The 25,844-nt window shown below is 40.0% G+C and overlaps 2 protein-coding genes across 5 annotated transcripts in view; both read left to right on the top strand.

Moving 5' to 3' along the window:
* LRRC27 (leucine rich repeat containing 27) overlaps positions 1-5,736 on the top strand; it is a 60,015-nt gene extending 54,279 nt beyond the window's left edge. For all 3 annotated transcript variants that reach the window (XM_060768669.2, XM_060768670.2, XM_060768668.2), the window contains 2 exons: positions 2,754-2,880; positions 4,867-5,736. In XM_060768669.2, the coding sequence (XP_060624652.2) occupies positions 2,754-2,880; positions 4,867-5,019 (280 nt within the window). In that variant the 3' untranslated portion in view covers positions 5,020-5,736. The remainder of the gene's footprint in view (positions 1-2,753; positions 2,881-4,866) is intronic.
* A 5,452-nt stretch (positions 5,737-11,188) lies between these two features.
* The window catches only part of PWWP2B (PWWP domain containing 2B), a 72,996-nt gene continuing 58,340 nt past the window's right edge, over positions 11,189-25,844 (top strand). Inside the window, exon 1 of one of the 2 annotated variants that reach the window (XM_060768672.2) lies at positions 11,189-11,412. The gene's annotated coding sequence lies outside the window, so the exon portion shown is untranslated. Of the gene's footprint in view, positions 11,413-21,981; positions 22,119-25,844 lie in introns of those variants that run through there. The other variant, XM_060768671.2, reaches the window with a different exon arrangement.

Raw genomic sequence — 25,844 nt, 5'->3', positions numbered from 1 at the left:
ACTGCAACTCGTCAACCCACCCACCCACCCCATGGCCTTGCCTGCTGTTATACAGATAATCCTGGTGAGCAATTGCAGAGAAATTAACCCCACCAGCCTCATTCAAGCAGTTCTCTTTAATACAGACCAGGTCTGCATGTTCATCCAGGCTCACGTCCTGCATAGCAGCTGTTTTACCATTCACCAACCCAACATTAAGCAGCAGCATTTTAAATCCGGAGGGGGGTGGGGGTTGCTGCCATGACTATCCAGATTATTTGGGATGGGAGACAGTTTAGGAGTGATTCTGCTTCTAGGATGATTAGCCTTCCCTGCTAATGTGCCTGTCCCTCCTAAGGGAATCAATTTTGTCTGTATTTGAATATGAACTGACCTCATTTGCACTTCCCAGTGGAATATACGAACCAGAACGAAATTGGAGAATTTTACATTTATCAGGCTATTACAAGCAAAAATGCATGCGACATGTGAATATTCAAGAAAATAATTTATGAATGTGAAATTCACCACAGTTGGTAGTTTTTTTCATTGAGTCTCTCGGACCATAACAAGAGTTTTCTCACAGAGGAGAAAAATTGTGGATATTCTTATATATCACTAACAATGCACATGGAGAGCTGTTAATTTTCAAGGCATAAAATGATTTGTCTTTGCTGGAACATAGTTCTTCTCTGGGATTTAACTATAGTTGTCTTGAAAATTCATGTACATACTTTGCTACCATCAGGGGTAGAAGCTTTAATTGGCCGGAGGCTTCTAAGAGCTTGAAAAGAGCAGCCGGCTCTTTGTACTTAATCACCTTAAACTATCTTCTCCTTCAACAGCTGCTGATAACAAAGCAATTGATACCCACTGATTAGAGAGAAGGAACTCTGTGGCAATATTTTTTGTTGCTCCTGAAAACAATGGTACAATCATGGATCTCCTATTTCTCTTTTGTGCAGATAGATATATAGATTTTCAGAAGTTTCTGCACTTTTCATGCTTTGCAAAGAACCATGGCTGCACAGAAAAGTACTACTACTAATTGTGTAATTTCTGAAGCCTTTGTCAAACGTATTTGCAGACAAACGTAATTATGCTCATATTTTGAAGACACATACAGGGAAACAGCATGCAAACATTACCTATTGTGAAACAACCACGCATTTAAAACAGGATGGAAATAAAATAGAATAAATATACTTTCAAAAAATATAATACATAGTGGATGTTTCTAGACAAATTGGTATGCAAGGGTATCTAGGAAGATGAGGTAGCTTGCCCATTTTGAATTTGTGTCCAATCTCTTATCAGCATATACTTTGTGAAACTCTCTGTAACTTTCCTACAGTTTGAAAAAATTACATTTTGGTATACATCTCCAGAATCTACTAAGCTTTGCTTTAGAAATTCTCTAGCATCTTTTTTATTACTTTCAGGAAGAGTTAGATGGTTGATGTGCTCACTGGTTGTCCCCTTTCATCTCTAAAATATACTATACTATGTTGGGCAAGTGGGCTTAATAACAAAAGACCCTCCTCATAAATGTACAGCAGAGTAAATTATTAGCAGCACGGTGACTCGGCACCAGTAGCCCAAAACGATAAAAAAACACACAGACATATCTCACAGACTATATTTTACCATATACATACATACATACATACACACACACACACATGCTCTGTTCGTTTTGAGTGACATCATAACTCAAAATCCACTGGATGAATTGCCACAAGACACCTACTAATCCAAGGAGTGACCATCACTAAAAATGTTGTTGTTTTTTTTCATTTGGGAGTTGTAGATGCTAGGATTTATAGTTCACCTACAATCAAAGAGCATTCTGAACTCCACCAATGATGGAATTGAACCAAACTTGGTACACAGGACTCCCATGGCCAACATAAAATACTGGAAGGGTTTGGTGGGCATTGACCTTGAGTTTTGCAGTTGTGGTTCATCAACATCCAGAGAGCACTGTGGACTCAAACAATGATGGATCTGGACCAAACTTGGCATTAATACGTCATATGCCCAAATATGAACACAGATCGAGTTTAGGAGAAATAGACCTTGACATTTGGGAGTTGTAGTTACTGGGATTTATAGTTCACTTACAATCAAAGAGCATTCTGAACCACACCTATGATAGAATTGGGCCAGACTTCCTACACATAATCCCTATGACCAACATCAAATACTGTGATTTTTTGTGGTCTTTGGCGACCCTTCTGACACCCCCTCGCGACCCGGCACAGGGGTCCTGACGGCCATGTTGAGAAATGCTGCCTTAAGGCCATCCATTCCAACTTCCTTCACCAGGGCAAGTAAACATAATCAAAGCTCTCCTAACAAAGAGCCATCCAGCCATAGATATCGATAGATATATATGATTCTCTCTCTCTCTCACACACACACACACACACACACATGTCTATGACAGATAGCATATCATAGATCTGAAAGGGACCCCTAAAGAAGGACAACTATATGTTGCATGTTCCAGAGTAAGCAAACCAGACAATCTCTACATCAACACTGACAAAGAAACAACAAGAAATACTGTTTATCCACAATCATAAAGGAATTATATATATTAGAAACCAACACTTTCTCATTACTTTATTTTCCAGATCACCAGGCCACAGCAAGGCCTGGCAGGGGACGGCTAGTTTGTTTTAAATATTTGCAGTGGTATTTCTTAGAAATGCAGTACATTTCTTTACATGGAAGTGTGGGGCAAACTGAAATCTTATTGTCTCTTTCAGAGCTGAGAAATATAAGGAAGTGGAAAACCGTATTAAGCAACATATGCTTATGATGAAAGAAAGAAGGAAGAAGTTAACAGGGGTACCCCAGGAAGATATGGAGAGATCCAAGCAAGACTTTCAAACCGTATGCTCCATTTGTTCACTTTGAAATATAGGGCCGGTTCACACAAAATGTTTTGGAGAGCCAATTCCTTCTTTGAAGGTTTTTGAGTGAGATTTGTGCTTACGTGCACTTTTCCCAGGCCTTTTGCCCTTGGACACCCATTTCTCAATTTCACTTCTAAGATAGCAGGAAATTATATTTTATGATACCATATATTGGATCTGGATAAGCATAGGAGAGGCAGATGTGTCTCTCCTGGCTCTATTCCATTATACATAAAAGATCTGAGTGTGCTGTTAGATGCAGTACTACCAATGGGAAGAGGCTCTTCGTCACATCAGAGAATAGCAGGCCAGTCCAAAGAGTGTCTCTGTGATGCACACAATGCTGTCCTTCAAGAGATGGAAAGGCCATGGAGCTTGGGAAGAAAGGCTGGAGGGCAATTATTTCTGCTTCCCAGCATTTGTTCCTCAAGACAGTTGGCTCACTCTGCCTACTAGAATAAACCATACTTTGCATGGTCCATAGTTTGTCCATAAACCAAATCTGGAAACCACATTCAAGCTGATTTATTTGGCACCATAAGGTTTGGCTTTGATTCATTTTGGAAGACCTTGAGCTGCAGTTGTATTCACTTTTACTTGGGAGTCATTTTTGCTTTAATGAGTGAGACAATTCCAAGTAAACAAGGATAGAATTATGTTACACAAGGAATAAGAGAAGATTTTAAAGAGTACTGTGTTAAACCATAACTCTTTGCAGCATTGAGGCTAACATTTCATTGCTTCATTGGGTTTCTGTGTACGAACCCACACGACCCCTTCAATCATCTGGAGAGGCCCTGCTCACGCTCTCACCTTCATCGCAGGCACGATTGGTGGGGACGAGGGAAAGGGCTTTCTCGGTGGTGGCCCCTTGACTCTGGAACTCACTCCCCAAGGACATCATGCATGCCTCAACTCTGGCAGTCTTTAGGAGCTCTAGATTATTAAATATGGTTTTCTGTGGGTGAGCAGATGGCAACTACTGGATGGAATATGTTCTGCATCCGAAACTAGAGCTGATGTTGTCTATCCAATGCAATTTTCTGAATTGGCACCCCAAATAACCAACCAAATCTAAAGTTGATCAAAAGCTGATTTGTAACCCTTTTGGTACTAATGTTGGAGAGTGGTCCCTGGTCAAAGTGGTCCCTGTCCAAGTGGTCCCTGTTGAAGTGGTCCCTGGTCAAAAAAAGTTTGGGAATCACTGACTACGCTGTAGAATTAATGAGCTTTACATCAGTTTAACTGACATGACTCAGTGCTATAGAATCATGGTGTTTGATGAAACACCAGCACTCTTTTGTTGATAAGGTAAAAAGCCTTGTAAAACACCATTTTTTTCATAGAATTGAAACACAGCTGTTAAAAGTAGTATCAAACGGTATGAATTCTACAGAGATGCATCCTCGCTCTAGAATTTATGGCAGTGTTTTCAGTTCTGTGCAATTCTTATCTGATGCTTCCTTGACTGATCTAGAGCTTTATTCTGGGATTGATGTGGCAATTCTTCAGTATATCCAGATCGGAGCTTTGAAAAGTTACTTTTGAGGAATTGTGGGAATGATAGTCCAAAAAAGTGGTATTTCCACTCCAGGAGCCTCTGGTGGCACAGTAGGTTAAAACCCTTGTGCTGACAGGACCGCTGACCAACAGATCAGTGCTTTGAATCTGAGAGAGCGTGGATGAGTTCCCTCTGTCAGCTCCAGCTCCCCATGTGGAGACATGAGAGAAGCCTCCCACAAGGATGGTAAAACATCAAACATCCGAGCATCTCCTGGGCAACATCCTTGCAGATGGCCAATTCTCTCACACCAGAAGTGACTTGCAGTTTCTCAAGTCACTTCTGACATGAGAAACAAACAAACAATAAATGAATGTGGAAATGTGACCATATTCTTTTCGTATGGTATTCTTAATGTGATACATACTGTATTTTTACCCAGATATGTTTTTTTACCCACAGGTTGAAAAGATAGAAGCAGAGATAGCCGACATTAAGAGGGACCTTAACAAGGAGTATCGCTTCACTGCCTTTACAGGGGAGCTGCCAGCTACATCAGAAAGTTCTCTATCAGCTTCCAAGCCTCAAAATATATTTTCTAACATGACATTTTAATCACATAAATATATTTCCCATGCAGGAGCCACCTGCTGCTGCAGCATATTTTTAACAGGACCCGCTTTTAAAGAGACTTCATAAAATTGTTCTTTTCAACTTTTATTTCTTTTTTGTTTATACCTTCATGACATTAAAATTAGAATTTTAATACCTCCATAAAGGTTAAAACATGTCTAAATGTTTTAAAGTGCCTTTAGTTGTTGTGTAATGTTTCTAATGCTGAATCATTTTAGAGATTAAAGTGGCACAATCCTCTGGAAACCGGCCTCTTCCAATCATTCTGATAGAATGGGGCTCTCTAATGAAAGAAAAACGTGCTCACACATTTCGAAACGGAGATTAAAAATAGTACTAGTATCATGGATGAATTAGGGCACGGTGCTAACCTTCCTTGATGAAAGCGTCTCTTGGAAGTGGGAGACCAATGAAGACATGCACGAAAATGGATTTGAAGGGCTTGAGAAACAGCACGTGATCCTCCCAGCAGCTGTTCTGTCTGTTCAGGAAAGGAGATTTCCATTTTTCAAATCACCACAATGGCCCAAGCTTTATTTCAGTCCTACTGTAGATCAGTGTGCACTGTTAACTTCAATGCCCTTGGAAGTAATCAACATCTTTTCCTTGAATTCTAGTATTCAAGGTTTTTGTGATTATGGAAAAGTCAAGGTTGTGGTTTTTGTGTGTGTGTGTTTTTGCAAAACCTTGTGTGCTGAACTTGTCAATAAATCTTGTTTAAACAACTTTTAGCCCTAATGTATTTTATTACATTTAGACTAAAAAGAAGATGAAAGACGTAACTTTAACAATAAGCTATAGTTGGCCTTACCACATATGTAAAACATTTCAGAAATTAAGGCATTTAAAAATAGACTTTCAAGAAACAAGGGACAGATTTCAAGCATGATGGAAGAAAGGGTATTGATACAATTCATGGGCCGTAAAATGCCTTCTATGATGCATATGGGCATTTTCAGCCCCCGGTGTCGCAGTCGGTTAAACCCATGTGCCAGGTCAGAGTTTTGAATCCGGGGAGAGCATGGATGAGCTCCCTCTATCAGCTCCAGCTCCTCATGCGGGGACATGAGAGAAGCCTCCCACAAGGATGGTAACACATCAAAACATCCTGGCATCCCCTGGGCAACATCCTTGCAGATGGCCAATTCTCTCACACCAGGAGCAACTTGCAGTTTCTCAAGTTGCTCCTGACATGACAAAAAAAAAATGGGCATTTTCACCATGTTTGGTCACCTCCTGGCGTCATTTTAGGCACAGGGAAGGACTTCTTTAAAAAATAATTTCCTTTCTAAAATGACTCGAAGACTCTTGGTATGTGGCAAACATGCCCTCACAGTCTCGAGTGCAGTGATTCTCAACATTCCTAATGCTGCGACCCCTTAATGCAGTTCCCCATGTTGTGCTGACCCCCAACCATAACATTATTTTTGTTGCTACTTCATAACTGTAATTTTACTACTCTTAGGAATGATAATATAAATATCTGATATGCAGGATGCATTTTCATTCACTGGACCAAATTTGGTACAAATACCCAATATGCCCAAATTTGAAAACTGGTGGGGTTGGGAGAAGATTGATTTTGTCATTTAGGCATTGTAGTTGCTGGGATTTATAGTTCACCTACAATCAAAGAGCATTCTGAACTCCACCAACAATGGAATTGAACTAAACTTGGCACACAGAACTTCCATGACCGACAGAAAATACTGGAAGGGTCTGGTGGGCATTGATCTTGAGTTTTGGAGTTGTAGTTCACCTACATCCAGAGAACACTGTGGACTCAAACAATGATGGATTTGGACCAAACTTGGCACAAATACTCAATATGCCCAAATGTGAACACCGGTGGAGTTTGGGGAAAACAAACTATGACATTTAGGAGTTAAGCCGATGAGCTGCTGAACTTGCTGACCGAAAGGTTGGCAGTTCGAATCCTGGGAACGTGGTGAGCTAGGCCCAGCTTCTGGCAACTAGCGGTTCGGAAACATGCAAATGTGAATAGATCAATAGGTAGCGCTTCTGCATGAAGGTAACGACCCTCCATGCAGTCATGCTGGCCACATAACCTTGAGGCATCTACGAACAACGCCAGCTCTTCGCCTTAGAAATGGAGATGAGCACCACCACCTAGATTCTGACACGACTAGATTTAATGTCAGGGGAAACCTTTCCCTTTAAGAGAAACATCACATTTCTTTGTTGCTTTTGTCTGTATATGGCCAGCCCTGGGAAGTCCCTTCATAGCTAATTACTGCCACCCTACCCTATCCATGGAAACCAGCTTCTGGAGCCTTTGTAAATAAAAATTAGTTTAATTCTTTTATTCATCTCATCATTACCCCTTGGATAGATTTCATGAAACATTTTTTAAATCATATTATTAACATTCAGAGTATTTTTCCTGCTTTTTTGTTTTACTTCAACAGACATTGCACTAGCCCATTGCCCGCTGTTCGCCTAAGTAGCAAATGTTTTTCCAAACAGGACTTAAATTCACCGGAAGTGAATGCGGAGAGTGGGGAATTATCATCACAACTTTTGAAATGTCACATTGTTTATAAAATAATTTTTTCAAAAGGCTCTGTGTGGATAAATATCTCTGTGGGAGAATTGGGGCAACTAGGCAGAAGGGGAGAATTGCTGTAGAGAGTCAAAAGCTTGTTAGTTTTCTTGTCCTAATCCCTCCTTACAGTTGGTTCCCCTTGCGCCATAGAAATCAATGGAGCTGTGAAATTGCCTAGATTAAACTGCAAGCGGTTTCTGGTCTAATCAATGTGACATTTTCTCGTAAGCTAAAATTCTAGGGGAGAAAAACACGGAAAATGGTCTTGTACTTGACTGGGAGCATCGCTGGGTGGGAGCCCAAGTCGGCTTCATGTATGAAATCTTCATTTGCTTTTAAACTAAATCCCCAGACACCGCAGAGTTTCTAAACCGCTTAAGGGAAGGAACTGGATACTATCCAGCAGGTACTTGAAACAGTCACACAGAAATATTGGCATATCTATGGCTGGCAGGGCGAGGCAGAGAACTCCCTGTGGCTCAATTCATAATCAGTTTAGCATTTATGACCTTTCTCAGTAAGCTTTGGAAAGAAAGCACGTCTGTTTTTGAGTATTCTCTTGTGGCTTGTAATGTTGGTGCAATGAGCTTGTTCACCTTATTTTCATAACCCAGGCTTGCCCAGTGGGAAATGTCATTCCCAGTACCAGCATAAGGACCTATTATATAGCAAGTCGACATGGGTTGCACATCTAGGGGTGCATCTACACTAGAGCGGATGTGCTTTGACAGCACTTTAATTGTCACAACTCAATGCTATGGAATAATGGGAGGTGTAGTTTTAAAAGGTCTGTAGCCTTCTCTGCAAAAGGGGGCTGGTGCTTCGCCAAATTACAACCCCCCTCAATTCCATAGCATTGAGACATGGCAGTTAAAGTGATACCAAACTGCATTTATTCTATTATTTATTTATTATTTACTTCACTTGTATACCATTTTTCTCCCCCCGCCCCCACAAGCAGGGGAATCAAAGTGGTTTCCAACATAATTATGGCAAAATTTAATGCCTCACATACAGAAACCTAAGATAAGGATAATAACATGCAATTATCAATCTATATAAATAAAATGTAATGTTGGTTTGTGGGATTAACATAACTCAAAAACCACTGGATGAATCGACACCTAATTTGGACTCAATACACCTATCAGGCCAATGAGTGACCATCACTCATAAAAACACTGTAAAACACAGCAGAAGGGACTTAAAAGCCAAACGTTGGCAGCCATTTCCTTCCTGGCGGTTTCCAGTCAGCGCTCTTTTCACTCTCCGAGGTGAAAGTGGCAGTTAAACTGTTTGTCTCAGCAGCAAGACAGAAACAGTAGCCAATCAGAATTCTGGCTCCTGTCATGCTCAGCCAATCAGCTGCCGACACATGCCTTTCCAATTAACCCATTTACATCATGGTGCCTTTTTACAAATCCTCACAGATAATGCCTGCGATTCTAAGGGCCTTTCCAGACAGGCTATATATCCCAGGATCCGATCACAGGTTTTCTGTTTATCCAGATTATCTGACAGTGGGGAGTCATATAATCTAGTTTAAAGCAGAAAATCTGGGATCAGATCCTGGGATATAGGACCTGTCTGGAAGGGCCCTAAGACATACTCCATTTTTACATATATTTATATAGCGAAAAATGTGCTTAGAATGGAAGAAATACAGTATATTTTGGAACTACAACTCCCATAACCTCTTGTCATTGCGTATGCTGGTTAGGCCAGATAAGGCCCAAAATATCAGTTCCTCAGCTCGATCTTCCGGAGAGACCCTCCTCGCGCTCCTGCCTCCATTGCAAGTGCGACTTGTGGGGACGAGGGAGAGGGCCTTCTCTGTGGTGGCCCCTCAGCTCCAGAATTCACTCCCCAGAGAAATTAGACAAGCCCCCACCCTGGCAGTCTTTAGGAAGAGCTTGAAAACTTTACTGTTCCAGTGTGCCTTCAAGGAATTATGAACTGAACTATAACCCCTGACCTGACCAAACCTTGCACACAAAAAAAAAAAGCCATCGGAAGCACTTTATTTTCTACCTACTACTAGTGCAATTAAATCCTACTTTCGTCCCTCTGATCCCGTCCAGATGCAATACATTGCTTTCTCACCCAGTGTTTTAAACTTTTTAATCCTTGCTACCGGCCTGTGCCCACTGTGATTTATTTTCTGTGTTTAAATTATTGCGATTTTACATTGCTTGATGTGCTTATTTATATAGGTTCTTGTATTTTATTTATTTTTATTTTTATATTTTACTGTCGTTGCATGTTGTTTATTTGCATTGCTGTATTGTTGGGCTTGGCCTCATGTAAGCCGCCCGAGTCCCTTTGGGGAGATGGTGGTGAGGTATAAATAAAGTGGTTTATTATTATTATTATTATTATTATTATTATTATTATTATTTGAAACACAACAAGATGAGTCCACAGCAGACACTCTGCCAGCTGTTGAATTGGATCACACGCCGGAAACTTCCCAAGTGTCTAGGATTGTGTGATGTATCGGCGAATGATGCATGCAGATCCCAGTAAGGTGGTCTTTTGCAGCTGGCAGATGGTAATTTTGTCAGTGCCAATTGTGTTTAAGTGCAGTCCAAGGTCTTTAGGCACTGCACACAGTGTGCCAATCACCACTGGGACCACCTTGACTGACTTGTGCCAGAGTCTATGCAGTTCGATCTTTAAATCCTCATATCGTGTCAGCTTTTCCAGTTGTTTCTCTTCAATCCTGCTGTCACCTGGGATTGCAACATCGACAATCCATACTTTGTTTTTTAACACGATCGTGAGGTCAGGAGTATTGTGCTCCAAAACTCTTTGGAAGTCCCAGAGTAGCTTGACATTCTCAAAATTTTTCCATCTTGTGATCCTACCATTCTTTGTCACAGGCAGATGGTATTTGTGGCACAAGTTCCAATGAATCATCTGAGCAATGGTGTTATGCATCTGCTTGTAGTCTGTCTGCACAATCTTCTTGCAGCAGCTGAGGATGTGATCTATTGTTTCATCTGCTTCCTTGCAGTTGGGATCTGCAGTTGGGATCTGTTTCAATTCTGGCTTTGATAGCATTGGTTCAAATGGCTTGTTCTTGGGCTGCCAGAATCAGGACCTCCATCTCCTTTTTCAGAGTTCCATTTGCAATTATTATTATTATTATTATTATTATTATTATTATCGGTGGGACTCACTCCTGATTAAATATCCTTATTAGAAATTGATTTGTTTCTTGAGTTGCTCATGGGCAAAATATGTTGCCTTCCAGATTCTGCTTGACTGTGTACTAAATGGAAAGACAGGAATAATAGGAGTTGTAGCACAATTGGAAGGCCACAATTTGCTCAGCCCACCAGTCAAATTACTGCTATTGGCAAGGTTTCTTGTCTTGAAGTGTTCTCATAGTTGAATCCAATGAGGGAAGCAAACATGACAAATGGGTTTCAGACTCTTTAAAAAAAAAGTTAAAAGGAAACCAAGCTCCAGCTACATTCTTGAGGTCTCTCTGACCATATCTTAGGAACAGTGTTTAGCACATCATGCCAGCTTTCATGTTCGTAGATGGGAAACGTGTGCTCTTCAGTGAGCAAGGTGTCTTGTTTTCGGCTGCCATGGAGCGGCATTAATGCCTGCCGCTGCACGGCAACCGCAGAAGGGTTATTACTGTTAATGGCACAGCCCTGCCAAATAGCTGTGCAGCAACATGGACAGACTTGCAAGGAATGTTATCCCATTGCAGCAAAAGCAAGGAAGGTGTGACGGAGCAATTTAGCCAGACAGCAAACCACTCTGCTTTTTCTGAACAGAAAAGTCTGACCACGGTAAGCATTCTCCATTTGGAATTCATTCTATTGATAGCTTCAAATATTTTTTTATTTCAATTTATTGCAGCTTTATCCCATTCTTTTGCTTACATGCAATGAGTATGCAAAGGGATCTTGTCACATACTGATCCAGATTGACACAGCTTTGAGTTCTATTGACAGGCAATCAGTTGGGGAGAAAAGACATTTCCTAGGCATACAATTAGAATTTGAAGATGAACAGCAGAAGGAAAAAGGGACAGAGATGGAGGGAACCAAGGCTGAATCTACACTGGCCTGTATACCAGGATCTAATCCCATATTATCTGCTTTGAACTGGATTATATCAGTCTCTACTGCCAGATAATCTGGAATCATATCCTGGGATATAGGACAATGTGGAAGGCTGGATCTACACTGCCATGTAATCCAGATTATCAAAGCAGATGATCCATATTATCTGCTTTGAACTGGATTATATGCGTTTACATTACCATATAATCCAGTTCAAATCAGATAATCTGGATTTTATAACGCAATGTAGATGGGACTCAAGAGGCCTAAAGTTGGTTCTGCACTACCATATAATCCAGATTATCAAAGTAGATAATCCACATTATCTGCTTTTAATTGGATTATATGAGTCTACATATAATCTGATGTACTATCCGCTATCCCAGGATCTGATCACAGATTATCTGATTATCGCAGATTATGTAGCAGTGTAGATTCATATAATCCAGTTCAAAGCAAATAATCTGGATTTTATACCGCAGTGTATATGGGGCTCAAGGGGCCTAAAATTGGTTCTGCACTACCATATAATCCAGATTATCAAAGTAGATAAACCACATTATCGGCTTTTAATTAGATTATATGAGTCTACATATAACCTGATCTACTATCCTCTATCCCAGGATCTGATCCCAGATTATCTGATTATCCCAGATGATGTAGCCATGTAGATTCATATAATCCAGTTCAAAGCAAATAATCTGGAATCAGATCCTGGGGTATAGGGCAGTATAGATCCATCCATAATCCTTTTCAAAGCAGATAATCTGTATTTTATATTTATTTATTTATTTATGACATTTATATGCCGCCCTTCTCACCCCAAAGGGGTCTCAGAGCAGCTTACAAGATAGATAGATAGACAGACATTTATATCATTAGCATAGCACAATATCAGTATTATATATTACTATATTGTATTACACCATTATATTGTAATATTATTAGTAATATTACATGTAATATAAATATATATAATTATAATATTGTATTATTATTATATTATATTATCATAAATATTGTATGTATATACAATATACATGCATTTTGACTAACCCTGTATTGTATTATATTATATTATTAGTAAAGCACAGAAGACAAGATGGAACTGTCTTAACTGTAGCTCCCTCTTTCTTAACTCTTTTATATGGCAATGTAGAAAGGGTCTCAGTAAAACTAGTGGGACATTGCTGTTTGCCATTCCGTTTCTATCTTCTAAGACATTTCTGAAAGTGCGTCTGTAGAATGAATGCTGTTGGACTCCAACTGTAACTGCAAAGGCTCCATGCTGTGAAGTCCTGTGAATTTGGTAAAGTACCAGCACTCTTTGGCAGAGAAAGCTACAGGGCATGTAACACTACAACTCCCAATTTTCCATCACATTGCCTCATGGCAGTTAAAGTGGAGTCAACATGTATTACTGTATTTCTTCAATCGTAAGACACCATTGATTGTAAGATGAACCTGAATTTCATTTTTTTAAAATATCTTTATTAACAGATTTTCATTATACATCAAGTATAACCTGCTATAGGGAAGGGGGGGGGGTAGGGAGGGGAATTGGGGTGGAGGTGATTTGGAAGGAAGTGAGGGTAATGGATAGGTAGTGATAGGTGAATCAATTTAAAAAACAAAGTTGACTTCCAATCTAGATTGCGGGGTCGAAAACTTGTCGTTGTGTAATTCTTGTCTTCTTTCTCACTTTCGCTTCTCTATCCTGGCAACAATATATTTTTTCCTTTCCTTTAGAAATGTCCTTATCGGGCGCCAGTCTATTCTATTTTTCTTACTCTTGTCGAATACTATGTTTGCCAGAAAATCATTTTCCATCAGGTCTCTTATTTTAAGCAGCCATGTTTCTGTTGTTGGTAATTCTTTCTTTTTCCACATGCTAGCAATCAAAATTCTTGCTGCTGCCGTCAAGTGGTAAAATAACATATCCTTGTTTTTATCCATGTTGAAGTCCAGCAAGTGGAGTAGGTAGTACTCCGGTTTGGGTTCAAATTTGATCTGTAAGATTCTTTGTACTTGCTTATGTATCTCAAGCCAAAATTTTTTTACTTTTTGACACTGCCACCATACGTGAAAGTAGGTACCTAGTTGTTTGCCACACTTCCAACAATTGTTATTTGTTCCTTTTTGAAATTTAGAAAGTTGATGCGGAGTAATATGCCAACGAAAAAACATTTTTCTCCAGTTTTCTATTATATTAGCTGTCTTTGTGTACTTGATTTTTTCCTTCCAAATACTCTCCCATTCTCTGAGCAAGATGGAGTGCCCGAAGTCCTTGGCCCACTTTAACATGTTGTCTTTGATTAGCTCTGACTCTGTGTTCCATTCGAGTAGTTTCTGATACAATGCTTTTATTAATTTCTTTTCTTTTTTCATTATCCGGTCCCAAAACGCATCTTGTGGGGCAAAGCCCTTTTTTTTCAGTACCATACATAAGAAATGCCTGCAATTCCAAGATGCACCCTATTTTTAGATATGCTTATATATGAAAAAAGAACCCCTAGTGGCACAGCGGGTTAAACCGCTGAGCCGCTGAACTTGCTGATCGAAAGGTTGGCAGTTCGAATTCGGGGAGTGGGATGAGCTCCTACTGTTAGCCCCAGCTTCTGTCAACCTAGTAGTTCGAAAACAAGCAAATGTGAGTAGATCAAAAGGTACCGCTTTGGCAAGAAGGTATTGGCGCTCCATGCAGTCATGCTGGCCACATTACCTTGGACGTATATACGGACAACGCCGGCTCTTTCGCTTAGAAATGGAGGTGAGCACCATGACTCCTCCCCCCCCCCCCCCCCCCCAAAGTTGGACACAACTGGACTTAATGTCAAGGGGAAACTTTTACCTTTTTTCTGTGTGAAAACAATGCATCGTGGAATTGAAAAAAATAGAGTAATTCTTCATTGTAGATACACCTTGAGTCATCGTTGGTAGTGATGGCTGACAAAGGCCCCTTCCACATTACCATATAAAATCCATATTATCTGCTTTGAACTGGATTATATGGCAGTGTAGAATCAAATAATCAAATTCAAGGCAGATAATGTGAATTATCTGTTTTGATAATATGGGTTATAATATTATAATGTAATGCAATATAATAATAATAATAATAATAATAATAATAATGTGATATTATAATTATATATTTATATTACATGTAATATTACTAATAATATTACAATATAATGGTATAATACAATATAGTAATATTAAATTCTGATATTGTACTATGCTATCAATATAGTATATTGTATATATATATATATATGTATATATATATATATATATATATATATATATATATATATATATCTTGTAAGCCACTCTGAGTCCCCTTCGGGGTGAGAAGGGTGGCATATAAATGTTGTAAATAAATAAATAAATAAATAAATAAATACTATATGCACTGGAGAAAGGGCTAAATGAGCCCTTACTTAGGTAAAGGTAAAGGTTTCCCCTGACATTAAATCCAATTGTGTCCGACTCTGGGGGTTAGTACTCATCTCCATTTCTAAGACGAAGAGCCAGAGTTGGCCCTAGACACCTCCAAGGTCTCATGGCCAGTATGACTGCATGGAGCACTGTTACCTTCCCACCAAAGCGGTACCTATTGATCTACTCACATTTGCATGTTTTCGAACTGCTAGGTTGGCAGAAGTTGGGTCTAACAGCGGGAGCTCACGCCACCCCCTAGATTCAAACCTGTAACCATTCAGTCAGTAAGTTCAGCAGCTCAGCAGTTTAACCCACTGTGCCACTGGGGCTCCCTCCTTGGTTTAAATTGTGGGTCCCTCCAGATATTGTTGAGCTGAATTAACTGCGTTTCTTGCTACTACTGATTGAAATTGCAGTCCATTAACATCTGGTGGGTCTCACAATCTGTATCACTTTATTAAAGACACAAGTAGCCGTTGAGTAAGAATAGGGGACAACCCACAGCATTATTAGTGCAGCAAGCAACAATGTGGTATCCTGTCCCCAATCCACATACAAAATCTCACCAGATTGGTAATTTAATCTTCTCTTTGGCAATAAGATACAGTCCTCCTAGCCATACTTGAGGCTGCATTCTAACCCAAGGGGCCTTGGACATATGTGGCTCTGGAACCGCTTACATCAATTTAGTTACATAACAGAAGAAAAAATTCAGGAAGTTCAGAAGGGACAGCTGCCACTCCCTAGAATCAGCTGCTTGAGGCAGTCGTCTCAGCTTTGCAGAATGGCAGAACCTGATAAGAGCGTAATAGGGATCTTGCTTTGCTCCTACCCATGTAAATCCGGGGCGTGGGTGGAGTGTAGAAAAAGACGACTGTGGGATACTGCGTCTTGTAATTTTGCTGACTTACGTCACTCTTTGCATCAAGTGCAATATTATCTCATCACATCACACCCAATTGTGTAAAATCCTTACTGATATGTAAGATCTTAGAGCAGCATTTCTCAACCTGTGGATCGGGACCCCTGGGGGGCGGGTCACAAGGAGGTGTCAGAGGGGTTACCAAAGACCATCAGAAAACAGTATTTTCTGTTGATCATGTCGGTTCTGTGTGGGAAGTTTGGCCCAATACTATCATTGGTGGGATTCAGAATGCTCTTTGATTGTAGGAGAACTATAAATCCCAGCAACTACAACTCCCAAATATCAAGGTCGATTTCCCCCAAACTCCACCAGTGTTCACATTTGGGCATATTGAGTATTCCTGCCAAGTTTGGTACAGAACCATCATTGTTTGATTCCACAGTGCTTTCTGGATGTAAGTGAACTATAACTCCAAAACTCAAGGTGAATGCCCACCACACCCTTATAGTGTTTTCTGTTGGTCATGGGAGTTCTGTGTGCCAAATTTGGTTCAATTCCATCATTGGTAGAGTTCTGAATGCTCTTTGATTGAAGATGAACTATAAGTCCCCGCAGCTACAACTATGAAATGACCATATCAATCCCCACCAACCCCACTAGTTTTCAAATTTCAGCATATCAGGTATTTGTGCCAAATTTGGTCCAGTTAATGAAAATCCATCCTACATATCAGATATTTACATCAAAATTCATATCAGTAGCAAATTGACAGTTATGAAGTAGCAACAAAAATAATTTTACGGTTGGGGGTCACCACAACATGAAGAACTGTTTTACGGGGTCACGGAATTAGGAAGGCTGCTTTAGAAGAACATTTCTGTAGACTATTGTTTCCAGATATATTGAACCAGGTTGGCCTCTGGCCTGGGAGTTGTAGTCTGAGGCCTCTTCCACACAGCTGAATAAAATCCTACATTATCTGCTTTGAACTGGAATGTATGACAATGTGGACCCAGATAACCCAGTTCAAAGCAGATATTGTGGGATTTTCTGCTGGGATATAGGGCTGTGTGGAAGGGCCCTAAGATGTAACATTTTCAAATGTTGGTGCAGACACATATGCCCATGGAAGAGTGTTCATATTAAGGCAATGCCATCCTCCTGCCACATCTTTTCTGCTTTCCTCTTACCTTTACAAAACAAGCCATATGAAAGCTTACACGGACTTATTTGAGAATGAGTAGAGTGATCACTTTTTTTTTCTAAATGAATTTTTATTGAAAGAATATTGATACAGGGAAAGTGGGTGAATATTGTGTAGAAGATAGGAAAGTAGGAAATATAAAAGACCAAGAAAAAGAAAATAAATAAATATATAAATAAATCAAAAATTAAAAATGTCAAAAGGAAAAAAGCGAGAAAAAAATCCGTGGTGTGCCAAGCTCTTACCAATCTGGATGTCTTATTTTTCTTACGTTGTCAATATTTCAGTCTCTTCCTCCTCAGGTATGTCTTTTGCTGGCGAGAACTCTTGTGCAAGTACCCTGGCTATATTATTAGTATTCTCTTCTCGTTTTCCATATAATCTCAGAATGGTTGCCAGTCTGTCTTTTTAATCGGCTTTCCATAATGTCTCTTTAGGAGTTGGGTCAGTTCGTCCATGTTCATTATGTCCATAATTCTCATTATCCATTATTCCTTTGAGGGGGTTTCCTTCTGTCTCCACATTTTCGCGTAGGTTATTCTCGCTGTGAAGTGATTGCTTTTTACCGACCCTGTCTCTGTGGTTTTTTGTTTTGTTTGTTATTTTGGGAATGTTGTTTAAAATACAATTTACTCTATACTCAGTTGAAAAATGGATTGATGTGAATTGGGTTTCTTCAAGATTTTCAAGATCAAGCCAGTGCTGTGTTTTATTTTATTTCATAGGCCTTTAAAACATTTAAAGTATGTATTTCAAGAATTCCCGTGTTTAATTCTATTGTAATGTTTATATGCTTTGAGTTTTAATCTACAGACTATGTGATTTTTAGTGTTAGGCATTTTGACTCTCCTTTGGAAGAGAAGAAGCAGGGTATTAATAATGATGATGGTGATGATGATGATGATAAAAATCAAGGTATGGATCGCCAAAGTTGCAATCCCAAGCGACAGCAGGATTGAAGAGAAACAAATGGAAAAGCTGACATGATATGAGGATTTAAAGATCAAACTGCAAAGACTGGCACAAACCGGTAAAAGTGGTCCCAGTGGTGATTGGCACACTGGGTGAAGTGCCGAAAGACCTTGGACTGCACTTAAACACAATCGGTGCTGACAAAATTACAAGTTGCCAGCTGCGAAAGGACACCTTACTGGGATCTGCATGCATTATTCGCTGATACATCACACAGTCCTAGACACTTGGGAAGTGTGATCCAATACAACAGCCAGCAGAATTATCTTGTTTGCTGTGGACTCATCTTGTTGTATTTCAAATAATAATAATACGAAGAAGACGAAGACGAAGACGAAGTAGTAGTAACATAATTTTTGTTCCTAGGTGATAAATGTCATTTTCTAATTGGTTCTATCCTAAAAACATGGGGAAAGATTGTCAAACTGCAAAAACTTTCTTTTTGCAGGGCAACCTGCAACACGTTTTGCTCTAGCTTTTCAATGAGTATCTGCTAAGAGTCACACTCAATTCAACACAGTTTGTGCCAGCCACAAAAACAAAGTTTCTAAGGTAGGACAACTACTCTCAAAATAAGAACTGCACAGTTAAACAGGAAATAACACTTTCAAATCAGGAACAGAAAACCTTACAAATGCTGCTACATAGTGTAATTTGGCATTGTTTTTAGTTGAATGGACAGGAAGGATGCTAGATAGACTGTAACTTTAAAACGTCATAGATTTCTGCTGGGAGGGGGAGAAGAGATTTCCACACAATTTGAGTATTAATTAATACTGGCCCATAGGAGGGCCTGGTTACTCTAAGGCTCCATCTACAACAGTAGTTCTCAACCTTCCTAATGTTGCGACCCCTTAATACAGTTCCTCATGATGTGATCACCCCCAACCATAACATAATTTTCATCGCTACTTCATAAATGCCATTTTGCTACTGTTACGAATCGTAATGTAAATATTTGATATGCAGGATGTATTTTCATTCACTGGACCAAATTTGGCACAAATACCCAATACTCCCAAATTTGAATACTGGTGGGGTTGGGGCGGGATTGATTTTGTCATTTGGGAGTTGCAGTTGCTGTGATTTATAGTTGACCTGCAATCAAAGAGCATTCTGAACTCCACCAACGATGGAATTGAATCAAACTTGGCACACAGATCAACCATGACCAACAGAAAATACTGGAACAATTTGGTGGGCACTGACCTTGAGTTTTGGAGTTATAGTTCATCTACATCCAACCAGATGAGTCCACAGTAAACAAGGTCACTCTGCTGGCTGTTGTATTGGACAGTTCTAGGACTGTGTGATGTATTGGCGAATAATGTGTGCAGATCCCAGTAATATTACTGCAGATGCAGACTGCAGCCAGGAAGTCAGAAGAAGTTTACTTCTTGGGAGGAGAGCAATGACCAATCTCGATAAAATAGTGAAGAGTAGAGACATCACTAGCAACGAAGATCCGCATAGTTAAAGCAATAGTATTCCCTGTAGTATCCTATGGATGTGAGAGCTGGACCATAGGGAAGGCTGAGCGAAGGAAGATAGATGCTTTTTAACTGTGGTGTTGGAGAAAAATTCTGAGTGTGCCTTGGACCGCAAGAAGATCCAGCCAGTCCATACGCTAGGAAATAAAGCCTGACTCCTCATTGGAAGGAAGGATAGTAGACACAAAGATGAAGTACTTTGGTCACAAGTCAGGAAAGCTTAGAGAAGACAATGATGCTGGGGAAAATGAACGGAAAAAGGAAGAGGGGCCGACCAAGGGCAAGATGGATGAATGGCATCTTTGAAGTTACTGGCTTGACTCTGAAGGGGCTGGGGGTGGTGATGGCTGACAGGTAGCTCTGGTATGGGCTGGTCCATGAGGTCACGAAGAGTGGGAAGCGACTGAATGAATAAACAACAACAACAACAATCCCAGTAAGGTGACCTTCTGCAGCTGCCAGATGGTAATTTTGTCAGCGCCGATTGTGTTTAAGGGCAGATCAAGGTTTTTAGGCACTGCACCCAGTGTGCCGATCACCACTGGGACCACCTTTGCTGGCTTGTGCCAGAGTCTTTGCAGTTTGGTCTTGAAGTCCTCATATTGTGTCAGCTTTTCCAGTTGTTTCTCTTCAATCTTGCTATCACCTGGGATTGCAACATCAACAATCCATATTTTGTTGTTGTTGTTGTTTTGCTGCAATGGCTTCACCTGCAACTTCACTTTCTCCCTGAATACATCTGCACTGTAGAATGAATGTAGTTTGGTGCTACTTCAACTTCTATGCCTCATTGCTATGGAGCAATGGGATTTGGTGCCTCATAGAATCATAGAATCAAAGAGTTGGAAGAGACCTCATGGGCCATCCAGTCCAACCCCATCCTGCCAAGAAGCAGGAATATTGCATTCAAATCACCCCTGACAGATGGCCATCCAGCCTGTGTTTAAAACCTTCCAAAGAAGGAGCCTCCACCACATTCCGGGGCAGAGAGTTCCACTGCTGAACGGCTCTCACAGTCAGATGGAATCTCCTCTCTTGTAGTTTGAAGCCATTGTTCCTAGTCTCCAAGGAAGCAGAAAACAAGCTTGCTCCCTCCTCCCTGTGGCTTCCTCTCACATATTTATACATGGCTATCATATCTCCTCTCAGCCTTCTCTTCTTCAGGCTAAACATGCCCAGCTCCTTAAGCCACTCCTCATAGGGCTTGTTCTCCAGACCCTTTATCATTTTAGTCGCCCTCCTCTGGACACATTCCAGCTTGTCAACATCTCTCTTGAATTGTGGTGCCCAGAATTGGACAAAATTTCCAGGTGTGGCCTAACCAAAGGGGTAGCATTACTTCCCTAGATCTAGACACTATGCTCCTATTGATGCAGGCCAAGATCCCATTGGCTTTTTTTGCCGCCACATCACATTGTTGGCTCATGTTTAACTTCTTGTCCTCGAGGACTCCAAGATCTTTTTCACACATACTGCCTTCGAGCCAGGCATTGTCCCCCATTTTATATCTTTGCATTTCGTTTTTCCTGCCAAAGTGGAGTATCTTGCATTTGTCACTGTTGAACTTCATTTTGTTAGTTTTGGCCCATCTCTCTAATCTGTCAAGATCGTTTTGAATTCTGCTCCTGTCCTCTGGAGTATTGGCTCTCCCTCCCAATTTGGTGTCATCTGCAAACTTGATGATCATGCCTTCTAGCCCTTCATCTAAGTCATTAATAAAGATGTTGAACAGGACCGGGCCCAGGACGGAACCCTGCGGCACTCCGCTCGTCACTTCTTTCCAAGATGAAGAGGAAGCATTAGTGAGCACCCTCTGGGTTCGTCCATTTAACCAATTCCAGATCCACCTCACCGTAGTTTTGCCTAGCCCACATTGGACTAGTTTCCTTGCCAGAAGGTCATGGGGGACCTTGTCGAAGGCCTTACTGAAATCCAGGTACGCTACATCCACGGCATTCCCCGCATCTACCCAGCTTGTAGCTCTATCGAAGAAAGAGATCAGATTAGTCTGGCATGACTTGTTTTTGATAAATCCATGTTGACTATTAGTGATGACCGCATTTGTTTCTAAGTGTTTGCAGACCACTTCCTTAACAAACTTTTCCAGAATCTTGCCCGGTATCGACGTGAGGCTGACCGGACAGTAATTGTTTGGGTCATCCTTTTTTCCCTTCTTGAAGACTGGGACCACATTGGCCCTCCTCCAAACTCCAAATCCCAGGATTCCACTGTGTCAGTTAAAGCAGTGTCAGATTGCATTAATTGCACAGTGCAGAGATGCACCCTGTTCCAGCTTAGCCAGCTCCAGGTCAGCAGGCAGAGAGGCAATGTCCCCAATCGGCCACTAGGGGGAGCGTGATGGAAACGAGGCGCCGCTCTCGGCAGCCTCAGTGAATGGTCAAAACCTTGCCATGGCAGAAAGGGCCGGAGAGAAGGAGAGACTGGGATCGAGCAGGTAACGTGAGCCATAGATAGACTTGCTTCTTCCCATTGTTTCTGTGCATTCACATTAATTCTCATTGCCTGCTTGCCTGATTGGCTCCTCCTAAATATTTTTTTCCTTTGTAATGCTCTTTTAGAGAGAGAGAGAGAGAGAGAGAGAGAGACTGTATGAGATTTTGGGAGAACATATTGTGCAAAAAAAGTAAATATTTTAAAAAATAATAACCTTGCATCATGAATATCTGTTTGCAAAGTGAATGTGAAGTTTGGAGAAGCAAGGACCAGGGACCTTGTGCTGAATTGACTGTGGATTGATTCTGCCTAAGGAAATAGAGCTGGGGCAAGGCAATGGGGCTAGAGATGCAGAAAGTGGTTTGTTTATTTATTTATTATTATTATTATTATTTATTTGCAACATTTATATGCCACACTTCTCACCCTAAAAGGGACTCAGAGCGGCTTACAAGATATATGCATACAATATATTATTATCATAGTACAATATCAATATTAAATATTATTATATTGCACTATACCATTATATTGTGATATTATTAGTATTATTACATGTAATATAAATATATAATTATAATATCTTATTATTAGTATTATATTGCATCACATTATAATATTATAAATACTATACCATTATATTGTAATATTATTAGTAATATTGCATGTAGTAGAAATATATAATTATAATACTTTATTATTAGTAGTATTATATTGCATTACATTATATTATTATAAATATTATACCATTATATTGTAACATTTTTAGTAATATTGCATGTAATATAAATAAATAAATATCTTATTAGTAGTATTATATTGCATTACACTATAATATTATAAATATTATACCATTATATTGTAACATTATTAGTAATATTACATGTAATATAAATATATAATAATAATATCTTATTAGTATTATATTGCATTACATTATATTATTATAAATATTATACCATTATATTGTAATATTATTAGTAATATTGCATGTAATATAAATAGATAATTATAATACCTTATTATTAGTATATTGCGTTACATTATAATATTATAAATACTATACCATTATATTGTAATATTATTAGTAATATTACATGTAATATAAATATATAATTATAATATCTTATTATTAGTAGTATTATATTGCATTACATTATAATAGTATAAATATTGCACGTATATACAATATATTATATTATTTTACATTATATTATATTGTTAGAATAGCACAGGAGACAAGGTGGAACTGTTTCAAACAACTATCACATTATTATTATTATTTTTCTAATCGATTTCAGCATTTTGTGGTTATAATATAATTATGGGATTTCCCCCCTGCCTTCCCCTTTCCCCCAAAGCTAGAAAAACCCTAATGTTTTTCATGCAATCCCTCTTTTTTCTCTTTCCTGGCTTCCTTTTCATTCTGAGTAGTTTGCATTGTGCAAGGAGGAAGTGAGAGATGAAAGGAGGCAGGGGGTGGCTTCCCTGCCCCCCAAATTGTGACCACACACTCTCCTTTCATTCTTCCTTTCTTTCCCTTTCCAAAAGTAGAGTTCAAATGCAAGCTTTTCCCTTTCCAATGAACTTTCCTGCTTGCTTAGAGATGTCCCTCATTGTTATATATATTGTCCCAGTGTACAGATCATTTTGACAGTATGGTGGATTGAGATCTAAGGACATTTAACAGGAGAAGCAAGAAGATGGCTATGGAAACTATCCCTCGCTTCTGAATGTAAAGGCGGAGAGGAGGGGGCCGGTTGGGGGTTTCGGTCTCTTTGTTGCTCTATGCACAGGCCAGGGGAAAATAATCCTGCGCAAAGCCATGTGGTGTCGTGCCATTCAGTCCTAAGAAAGATTTGGATCACCGCCATCCAAGCAAACCCTCTGAGCTCCCTTCCACACAGCCCAATATCCCAGAATATCAAGGCAGAAAATCCCACAATATCTGTTTTGAACCCACACAGCCCAGAAAACTCACAGCAACACAAATTGCCCATTTCTCGGGTCACAAAGGGTGCATAATTGACATTAATAGAGGCCATGCAGTGTAACTGACACAGAGTGATAGAAATCCTATGTGGGAAAATTAATTATCGTTATCATAAAAATATATTTAAAAAATTAACACTATGTAACAAAATTTAGGAAAAAATCTTTTCCTAGTTTGGAAGTGTTATTTCCTATTGAATTGTGTGGTCCTAACTTTGAAATTAGCTGTGTTGTCAAAGGCTTTCATGGCTGGAATCACTGGGTTGCTGTGAGTTTTCTGGGCTGTATGACCATGTTCCGGAAGCATTCTCTCCTGAAGTTTCACCCATATCTATGTCAGGCATCCTTAGAGGTTGCGAGGTTTCCTGCCATAGATGTGGGCAAAACATCAGGAGAGAATACTTCTGGAATATGGCCATACAGCCCAAAAAACTCACAGCAACCCTTTGAAAGTAGTTGTTCTACTCCAGAAACTAGGCCACAAACTATGTTGAATTGGTGGAGACTCTCAGGCCCCTTCCACGCAGCTGAATCAAATCCCACATTTCTTAGGAAGTGTTTGCTGGCCTTGGTTTATTGCCAAAGGCTTTCATGGCCAGAATCACTGGGTTGCTGTGAGTTTTCCAGGCTGTATGGCCATGTTCAAGAAGCATTCTCTCCTGATGTTTCGTCTGCATCTAGGGCACAACTTCTGAGGATGCCTGCCATAGATGCAGGAGAGAATGCTTCTGGAACATGACCATACATCCTGGCAAACTCATAGCAACCCTGGCCTTGATTGTTTCATGTCTAGAATTCTGCTGTTTTTTGAGTGTTGCTTTTTATTTACCATCCTGATTTTAGAGTTTTTTAAAATACTGGTAGCCAGATTTTGTTCATTTTCATGGCTTCTTCCTTTCTGTTGAAATCACCCACATGCTCGTCTGGCATAGTAGTTGTTAGACTAGAGTAAAGATCAACACTTAAAAAACAGGGAAATTCCAGACAAGAATCAATCAGGGCCAGCTAACACCTCCTAACAAAGCATCCCTTGGCAGGAAATAGCCAGTCTTTGAAGCTGCAAAGATTCTCTATTTGCAACATTCATACTTGCCCCAAGCAGACAAAGGATTCCCCCAGGCAGCAACCAGCCAGGCTTTGAAGCTGCAAGACCCTTCAGTGCTAATCAAGGTTGCCAATTGCAACATTCACACTTGCCTCAAACAGACAAGAGTTCTTTCTCCCACCCTGGACATTCCACAGATATATAAACCCCACTTGCCTAGTTTCCAACAGACGTCACAACTTTTGAGGATGCTTGCCGTAGATGCAGGCGAAACGTCAGGAGAGAATGCTTCTGGAACATGGCCATACAGCCTGGATAACTCACAGCAACCCACTGTTGTTTGTTTATTTGTTTACTGCCTTGTAAATGCCCTACAGCAGGAGATAGGTCACAACTCCTTTTCATAATGCAATAAAATCCCTCGTACATACATACATTCTGATAGAAAACAAGAGCTGCAGCCGAGCTAGAAGCACAGGCCATATAAAATCCAGATTATCTGCTTTGAACTGGATCGTATAACAGTGTAGTAGACTCATAATCCAGTTCAAAGCAGATTATATGGCAGTGTAGAAGGGGCCACAGTCTCTTGCAAACCTGTCTCCTTGAAAACATTGGTTTGACGATTTGAAAAGGGATGAGCACTTCTTGGGTGGCCTTAAGCATGTTATTTGGAAGTATCACACACAC

Source organism: Anolis sagrei, chromosome 3 (assembly GCF_037176765.1).
Source record: "Anolis sagrei isolate rAnoSag1 chromosome 3, rAnoSag1.mat, whole genome shotgun sequence".
In the NCBI taxonomy this organism is placed as follows: Eukaryota; Metazoa; Chordata; class Lepidosauria; order Squamata; family Dactyloidae; genus Anolis; species Anolis sagrei.
Note: the sequence above shows the minus strand (reverse complement) of the source record. Positions and strands in the feature narration are given on the sequence as shown.